General features: G+C 47.7%; 1 protein-coding gene across 1 annotated transcript in view; it reads right to left on the bottom strand.

Annotated features, from left to right (window-relative positions):
• Positions 1-2,924, bottom strand: part of LOC121542451 (sortilin) — a 19,152-nt gene extending 16,228 nt beyond the window's left edge. Inside the window, exons 1-5 of the mRNA XM_041851849.2 lie at positions 2,603-2,924; positions 2,153-2,215; positions 1,368-1,444; positions 1,078-1,180; positions 360-527 (exon numbers count right to left, since the gene is read on the bottom strand). Coding sequence (XP_041707783.2) covers positions 360-527; positions 1,078-1,180; positions 1,368-1,444; positions 2,153-2,215; positions 2,603-2,848 — 657 coding nt within the window. The 5' untranslated portion in view covers positions 2,849-2,924. The remainder of the gene's footprint in view (positions 1-359; positions 528-1,077; positions 1,181-1,367; positions 1,445-2,152; positions 2,216-2,602) is intronic.
• Positions 2,925-9,713: the final 6,789 nt, after the last annotated feature.

Raw genomic sequence — 9,713 nt, forward strand, 5'->3', positions numbered from 1 at the left:
CGTTTCGTTTTTGGTCTTTTACTTTCGGTTTTGTACACAAGCTTGAAAATACAATATATTTGGTTATTGAAAATATATTTCACAGCGGTTTAGATGGTACAATGATTATCTACACTATACTTGCTTGTTTTGTCACATAAACTGAAATTAGGCAAACTATTCAAATTTTTGCAACTAGGAAATGGCGGAGTGATTTCTGCATATTGCACCTTTAAGAGCTGAGTTAAAGGTGTGTGTGTGTGTGTGTGTGTGTGTGTGTGTGTGTGAGGTGAGGTGAGTGTGAACTTAACAGCTGAATTTCATGTGAAAATTCTATACGATCACAAAGAGATAGAGAGCACGTTTGTTTATTTACTCACATCAATGCTGATGACCACTAAGTATTCGGGATTCAAGAAGTGGAAGGTGATTGGCTGGGCCGGGTGAAAGGGCAGCTGGACAGACTTAAAGGACACTCCGGCGTCAGTCGAGGTAAAGATGACGCCACCAGGGTTGTCCAAGACCGGTGTGTCTGCAGTCAGAATCACCTGTCAATCAGAACAAGCACCATCGGTGATGGGAGGTTGCCTGAGAGTGCATCTCAATAGTCTAAACTGGCTTCCTCCCCTTGTCTTCTCTATTGTCTTCATATAATTCACCTCCCCAACCCCAAAATAAAACTATGAGGCCTCATCCTGGGGTGTATTCATTAGACGCCAAGCAGACAAAAACAGTGGAATTTGTCCACTAAGATACGCTTGCTTTCGTTGCTGAACATTTTCCGTTGCAAATTGAATACCACCCTGTTGTGGTTGTTTAGGAGGAAAGGGTTTGGTGGTTTTGTTGTTCTCACTGTCTAGTCTTCACACCAGAGTTCTGAGCAACGTGACCACAGTGGCAAGTGGAGGAGAGTGGTGAAACTGAGATGTGGTGCCTCAAGCTGATTGGACAGCAAGAACCAAGACAGCTGATGTGTCTGCACATGCATGCCAGACAGTCACAAACACACACACATATACCCACACACATGCAGACACACACACACAGACTGTCATCAGAATGCTTTCCTCCATGTACACTTGTGATCTGGCAGCTTACCTGCTGAGAGTTCCCTGGTCCAGCCAGAAGTCCAAATTCCTTCCTTATGAAGGTGTTGTTGATGAGATGAGAAACATCATGGAAAGACTTGCCATAGTCTGCACTGAGAGGGGAGGATAACAAGCCAAAATGTCAACACTGGCTCAGTTAATCTATTCTACACACAGACCGACACAGACAGACAGACAGACAGACACACAGACAGACACAGACAGACGGGCAGACAGAGACAGAAAGACAGACAGACAGACATATAGATACAGACAGACAGATTGCCACCATCCACTAACCTGCGGTACAGTCGTGAAGAACCGCCCTCGAAGAAGGAGTCTAGAGGAGCACTGACTGTAGACAACACCAAGATTACCTGGTGGGACACAAAATAACACTTGGCTAAACATCACCATAACATTTACATTTTAGTCATTTAGCAGACACTCTTATCCAGAGTGACTTACAGGAGCAATTAGGGTTAAGTGCCTTGTTCAAGGGCACAGACAGATTTTTCACCTAGTCGGGGATTAGAACCAGCGACCTTTCGGTTACTGGCACAACGCTCTTAACCACTAAGCTACCTGCCGCCCCACTGTACTATTACCAGTTTATGTACAGTTAGCAATGCCCATTTATGCACCCCTGTCATTACAATCAATCGCTCAATCAATCACTCACTCACTCACTCACTCAATCAATCAACCAACCAATTAACCAATCACTCACTCAATCAATCACTCACCCAACCAACCAATCATTCACTCACTCACTCAATCAATCAATCAATCAATCAATCAACCAAATGAAAACATTGTTGTCAAAGCCTTAAATTGTTTCCTCTGTCCTCCTCCTTTTTCCTTCCCTTCGTCTGCATCGATGTGAGCGAACTGGACAGGTGAAAGCAAATTCCCTGTAGGCATCTATCACGTTTCCTCACTGTCAGGTTATCGCAGATGAAAGAGAGGAAAGAGGGAAGGAAGCTACTCCAGCCTATTGAGCTGCACCCCTTTCAGATGCACCCCATGAATGATGATGACAATGATTCTACATCCATCATCCATTAAGTGAGGACCATACTTACTCCTGTCCCGTCTCCAACCCATGTGACAGTAAAACTGGAGCCATCATCACCATGAAACCCTGTCTGAAGGGAGAGAAAGAAAGAGAGAGCGATGGAGAGAGAGAGAGAGAGAGAGAGAGAGAGAGAGAGAGTGAAATCGAGAGAGAGACTCATCTTACTCACATACAAGCATAACATCACACCTTCAGAGCTGATTAACCTTATGACAACCCAAGTAGCCCTACCCTCAAAACTATCACACACAAAATCATTAATAAAGCAAGCATTAATCATTAACAAGCAGTAGGCTAATACAACAACAACAAAATCCCTTGCTCACGAACGTTATGATGACATATTATGATAAATTAGCATTTATTTACGCAATTCCAAATTGCAAAAGTAAAATGCGGTGTTGACGCTCTAGCAGTTGATAAAGTAAGTCAAAAACGGCACTGACATAGCTCTCACCTCGTGTGTATTTTGATCCAACACCCTGTGTTCTAATGGTGTAAGACGGAGTGTACAAGCGGTGAAAGTGGGACTTGGAGAAGCTATGGTATCCCTTTCTGGCCGTGAGAGGACTTTACGGTGGTTCCCAAATTGCTGAATCCGATGGAAAGACACCGTTCTCCGGTTTCGTTGCTCTTTGCACTGACCCCCCACACCCAGAAGAAGCAAGCATGCCCCACCGAGGACCAAAAGTCTCCAAGTCATTTTGATGTGGTGGGCTAGAAATAATGGTAAAGTTCCAAATCCCACAGTTCTGTCACGTATGACAGGCTAGCATTGCCTTTCGTTTCAGGCGACAAATGACAAGTGTCCTACTTGAAAGGCAGGGGGGCGGAGAGACACATGTTTGACGGGTCATTTCCATAACATCTGCTGCCAGCGCGTATTTCAACGGTTGTTCGCCCCCATGCCGCATCCAAGTGATGTCCATACAGATGTAGGCTACAAAACCTCCTTCACATCAGCCACTATAATGCCTTTGCTAAAACTGATAGTAGGCTAAGCCTATAGCAGCATATATAGATTGACTCAATGTTAATGCTAAGCCTATAGCAGCATATATAGATTGACTCAATGTTAATGCTATAGTAGCTATAGGCTAAATTCCCTGTAGCATAACAAGTATAATTTATGTATTACAAGTGTGAGAAAAGTATCTCCCACCATAGCAACACATCTACAGTAGTTTGCAAAGTATTACTACATAGAACTAAGCAACCTGCCTAATAGATTTAATGTCATCAGCAACTATGTATGCGCTTCTCCCTTGTCCGGCGCACAGTAAAACAACTATTCAACAGATGGCGCAGTTGGCCTATAAGAGAACACTGTAGCCACTTGAACCAATTCCTTTTGTGATTTTTTTTTTACAAGTTCATGGAGACCTGTTGTTTGTGATAAATTGACTTGGCTAGAGAGAGACTTAGTAACACATTTAAAGCATAATTATTGTGGGTACATGCATTTACATTCAATATGTCCCTCAGCTCTCCAGAATATTTTTGAGACCATCATTAGACAGGCCAAAAAGATCATATCGGACTCCACACATGTACTGAACATTGAGTCCCAGCTGATGCCACCAGGGAGGTGTAATGGGGCAGGGTTTCTCAAAGTGGGGTCCGTGGACCAATGGCCAAATCTCAAAATACTACACTGCTCAAAAAAATTAAAGGGAACACTTAAACAACACAATGTAACTCCAAGTCAATCACACTTCTGTGAAATCAAACTGTCCACTTAGGAAGCAACACTTATTGACAATAAATGTCACATGCTGTTGTGCAAATGGAATAGACAACAGGTGGAAATTATAGGCAATTAGCAAGACACCCCCAATAAAGGACTGGTTTTGCAGGTGGTGACCACAGACCACTTCTCAGTTCCTATGCTTCCTGGCTGATGCTTTGGTCACTTTTGAATGCTGGCGGTGCTTTCACTCTAGTGGTAGCATGAGACGGAGTCTACAACCCACACAAGTGGCTCAGGTAGTGCAGCTGCTCATCCAGGATGGCACATCAATGTGAGCTGTGGCAAGAAGGTTTGCTGTGTCTGTCAGCGTAGTGTCCAGAGCATGGAGGCGCTACCAGGAGACAGGCCAGAACATCAGGAGACGTGGAGGAGGCCGTAGGAGGGCAACAACCCAGCAGCCGGACCACTACCTCCGCCTTTGTGCAAGGAGGAGCAGGAGGAGCACTGCCAGAGCCCTGCAAAATGACCTCCAGCAGGCCACAAATGTGCATGTGTCTGCTCAAACGGTCAGAAACAGACTCCATGAGGGCGGTATGAGGGCCCGACGTCCACAGGTGGGGGTTGTGCTTACAGCCCAACACCGTGCAGGACGTTTGGCATTTGCCAGAGAACACCAAGATTGGCAAATTCGCCACTGGCGCCCTGTGCTCTTCACAGATGAAAGCAGGTTCACACTGAGCACATGTAACAGACATGACAGAGTCTGGAGACGCCGTGGAGAACGTTCTACTGCCTGCAACATCCTCCAGCATGACCGGTTTGGCGGTGGGTCAGTCATGGTGTGGGGTGGCATTTCTTTGGGGGGCCGCACAGCCCTCCATGTGCTCGCCAGAGGTAGCCTGACTGCCATTAGGTACCGAGATGAGATCCTCAGACCCCTTGTGAGACCATATGCTGGTGTGGTTGGCCCTGGGTTCCTCCTAATGCAAGACAATGCTAGACCTCATGTGGCTGGAGTGTGTCAGCAGTTCCTGCAAGAGGAAGGCATTGATGCTATGGACCGCCCGTTCCCCAGACCTGAATCCAATTGAGCACATCTGGGACATCATGTCTCGCTCCATCCACCAACGCCACGTTGCACCACAGACTGTCCAGGAGTTGGTGGATGCTTTAGTCCAGGTCTGGGAGGAGATCCCTCAGGGAGGTCATACAGGGAGGTCATACAGGCACGTGGAGGCCACACACACTACTGAGCCTCATTTTGACTTGTTTTAAGGACATTACATCAAAGTTGGATCAGCCTGTAGTGTGGTTTTCCACTTTAATTTTGAGGGTGACTCCAAATCCAGACCTCCATGGGTTGATAAATTTGATTTCCATTGATCATTTTTGTGTGATTTTGTTGTCAGCACATTCAACTATGTAAAGAAAAAAGTATTTAATAAGATTATTTCATTCATTCAGATCTAGGATGTGTTATTTTAGTGTTCCCTTTATTTTTTTGAGCAGTGTATATATATATATTGTGACACTCTGGCTCCGGGACTTTTGTATTTGAGCCAGGGTGTATTTGTTTTGTTGGGTTTTGTTGTGGGGTTTTGGTGTATAGGGTGTATTCGTTTGGTTGTGTTTTGGGTGAGTAATTGTAGTGTCGTGTGACTCCCAATCGGAGGTAACGAGTGTCAGCTGTCGGCTCGTTATCTCTGATTGGGAGCCATATTTAAACTGTTTGTGTTCTCATGAGGGTTGTGGGTTTTTGTTCCGTATTCAGTCTTTGTCACTGTGGACTTCACGTATCGTCATTGTTTGTTGTTTTGGCATTGAGTACTTTAATTTAATAAAGTCATGTTCACTCAACGCGCTGCGCTTTGGTCTCATTCGTCAGACGATCGTGACAGAAAAACCCACCTTAAAAGGACCAAGCAGCGTGTCAAGCGGCAACAGGACCCAGCTCCAAAGGCTTCCTGGACATGGGAGGAGATTTTGGACGGAAAGGGGTCCTGGACTTGGGAGGAGATCCTGGATGGGATGGATCGCCGTCCATGGAGCGAAACCGTGGAGAGGCGACGGCGAGAGGAGCAACGGCGTCAGCAGGGCCATCGTCGGAAGGACGAGAGGCAACCCCAAAAAGTTTTTGGGGGGGGGCACATGGCTAGGCGGCTGGGCAGCAGGAGGCTGCCACAGGGCTGACGGAGGCAGAGAAGGGGCGAATTCAAGAGGCAACCAGGTTACGGGGGTCACTGGTCAAAGTAGGGAAAGGAGATGTAGGGGCACGGCGAGTGGTACTGGGGTGTATTACCAGTCCGGTCCGGCCCGTTCCAGTTCCCGGGGTAGAGCCAGTGGTGTGTGCCTCCAGTACGGTCCGGCCTGTTACGACCCCTCGCACCAAGGATACGGTGCGCTGCGCCAGCCCGGCCCGGCCTGTTCCGGCCACTCGCACCAGGGATACGGTGCGCTCGCCAGCCCGGCCCGGCCTGTTCCGGCCACTCGCACCAGGGATACGGTGCGCTTCGCCAGCCCAGCCCGGCCTGTTCCGGCCACTCGCACCAGGGATACGGTGCGCTTCGCCAGCCCGGCCCGGCCTGTTCCGGCCACTCGCACCAGGGATACGGTGCGCGTCGCCAGCCCTTTCCCACCAGTGCCTACACCACGCACCAAGCCTCCTGTGTGTCCCCCGAGTCCTGTGCGTCCTGTTGCTGCTCTCCGCACTAGGCCTTATGTGCGTCCCCAGGGTCCTGCATGCCCTGTTCCTGCTCTCCGCACTAGGCCTTATGTGCGTCCCCAGGGTCCAGCATGCCCTGTTGCTTCTCCCCGCACTAGCCCTGAGATGCGTGTCCTCAGCCCGGTACCTCCAGTTCCGGCACCACGCACCAGGCCTACGGTGCGCCTCAGACGGCCAGAGTCTGCCGTCTGCCCAACGGGGCCTGAACTGCCCGTCTGCCCTAAGGCGCTTGAACTGGCCGTCTGGACTGAGCCTGCAAAGCCGCCCGTCTGCCATGAGCCTTCAGAGCCGTCCGCCAGACCGGGAGCCGCTAGAGCCTTCCGCCAGACAGGATCAGCCAGAGCCTTCCGCCAGACAGGATCAGCCAGAGCCTTCCGCCAGCCATGAGCAGCCAGATCCGTCCGCCAGCCATGAGCAGCCAGATCCGTCAGCCAGCCATGAGCAGCCAGATCCGTCGGCCAGCCATGAGCAGCCAGATCCGTCAGCCAGCCATGAGCAGCCAGATCCGTCAGCTAGCCATGAGCAGCCAGATCCTTCAGCCAGCCATGAGCCGTCCAGCCAGGATCCGCCAGAGCCGTCCAGCCTGGATCCGCCATTGAGTCCGGTGCTGCCCCTTAGCCCGGTGCTGCCCCTTAGTCCGGTGCTGCCCCTTAGTCCGGTGCTGCCCCTTAGTCCGGTGCCGCCCCTTAATCCAGTGGGGTTTAGTTGGGGGGTGGTCATGTGGAGGAGGCTAGGGAAGCGGGTGGTGACTAAGGTGGGGTGGGGACCACGACCAGGGCCAGAACCGCCACCGTGGACAGACGCCCACCCAGACCCTCCCCTAGACTGTATGCTGGTGCGCCCGGAGGTCGCACCTTTAGGGGGGGGTACTGTGACACTCTGGCTCCGGGACTTTTGTATTTGAGCCAGGGTGTATTTGTTGGGTTTTGTTGTGGGGTTTTGGTGTATAGGGTGTATTCGTTTGGTTGTGTTTTGGGTGAGTAATTGTAGTGTCGTGTGACTCCCAATCGGAGGTAACGAGTGTCAGCTGTCGGCTCGTTATCTCTGATTGGGAGCCATATTTAAACTGTTTGTGTTCTCATGAGGGTTGTGGGTTTTTGTTCCGTATTCAGTCTTTGTCACTGTGGACTTCACGTATCGTCATTGTTTGTTGTTTTGGCATTGAGTACTTTAATTTAATAAAGCGCTTTGGTCTCATTCGTCAGACGATCGTGACATATATATATATATATATATATATATATATATATATATACACTACCGTTCAAAAGTTTGGGGTCACTTAGACATTTTTTGTCCATTAAAATAACATCAAATTGATCAGAAATACAGTGTAGACATTGTTAATGTTGTAAATGGCTATTGTAGCTGGAAACGTCTGATTTTTAATGGAATATCTACATAGGCGTACAGAGGCCCATTATCAGCAACCATCAGTCCTGTGTTCCAATGGCACGTTGTGTTTGCTAATCCAAGTTTATCATTTTAAAAGGCTAATTGATCATTAGAAAACCCTCTTGCAATTATGTTAGCACAGCTGAAAACTGTTGTGCGGATTAAAGAAGCAATAAAACTGGCCTTCTTGAGACTAGTTGAGTATCTGGAGCATCAGCAATTGTGGGTTCGATTACAGGCTCCAAATGGCCAGAAACAAATAACTTTCTTCTGAAACTCATCAGTCTATTCTTGTTCTGAGAAATGAAGGTTATTCCATGTGAGAAATTGCCAAGAAACTGAAGATCTCGTACAACGCTGTGTACAACTCCCTTCACAGAACAGCGCAAACTGGCTCTAACCAGAATAGAAAGAGGAGTGGGAGGCCCCGGTGCACAACAAATACATTAGAGTGTCTAGTTTGAGAAACAGACGCCTCACAGGTCCTCAATTAACAGCTTCATTAAATAGTACCCGCAAAACACCAGTCTCAACGTCAACAGTGAAGAGGCGACTCCGGGATGCTGACCTAGGCAGAGTCGCAAAGAAAAAGTCATTTCTCAGACTGGCCAATAAAAATAAAAGATTAAGATTGGCAGTCTGAGATATGGTTTTTTCTTTGCAACTCTGCCTAGAAGGTCAGCATCCCGGAGTCACCTCTTCACTGTTGACTTTGAGACTGGTGTTTTGCGGGTACTATTTAATGAAGCTGCCAGTTGAGGACCTGTGAGGCGTCTGTTTCTAAAACTAGACACTCTTGCTCAGTTCTGCACCGGGGCCTCCCACTCCTCTTTCTATTCTGGTAAGAGCCAGTTTGCGCTGTTCTGTGAAGGGAGTAGTACACAGCGCCCCCACACCATAACACCTCCTCCACCATGCTTTACGGTTGGAAATACACATGCAGAGATAATCCGTTCACCCACACCACGTCTCACAAAGACACGCCGGTTGGAAACAAAAATCTCCAATTTGGACTCCAGACCAAAGGACCAATTTCCACCGGTCTAATGTCCATTGCTCGTGTTTCTTGGCCTAAGCAAGTCTTTTCTTATTATTGGTGTCCTTTAGTAGTGGTTTCTTTGCAGCAATTCGACCATGAAGGCCTAATTCACACAGTCTCCTCTGAACAGTTGATATTGAGATGTGTCTGTTACTTGATCTCTGTGAAGCATTTAATTGGGCTGCAATTTCTGAGGCTGGTAACTCTAATGAACTTATCCTCTGCAGCAGAGGTAACTCTGGGTCTTCCATTCCTGTGGCGGTCCTCATGAGAGCCAGTTTCATCATAGCACTTGATGGTTTTTGCAACTGCAATTGAAGAAACTTTCAAAGTTCTTGAAATGTTCCATATTGACTGACCTTCATATCAAGTAATGATGGACTGTCGTTTCTCTTTGGTTATTTAAGCTGTTCGTGCCATAACATGGACTTGGTCTTTTACCAAATAGGGCTATATTCTGTATACCCCCCCACACACACACACACCCTACCCTGTCACAACACAACTGATTGGCTCAAACACATTAAGAAGGTTAAGAAATTCCACAAATTAACTTTTAAGAAGGCACACCTGTTAATTGAAATGAATTCCAGGTGACTACCTCATGAAGCTGGTTGAGAGAATGCCAAGAGTTTGCAAAGCTGTCATAAAGGCAAAGGGTGGCTATTTGAAGAATCTCAAATATAAATTATATTTTGATTTGTTTAACACTTTTTTGGTTA

Source organism: Coregonus clupeaformis, chromosome 11, assembly GCF_020615455.1.
Source record: "Coregonus clupeaformis isolate EN_2021a chromosome 11, ASM2061545v1, whole genome shotgun sequence".
NCBI lineage: Eukaryota > Metazoa > Chordata > Actinopteri > Salmoniformes > Salmonidae > Coregonus > Coregonus clupeaformis.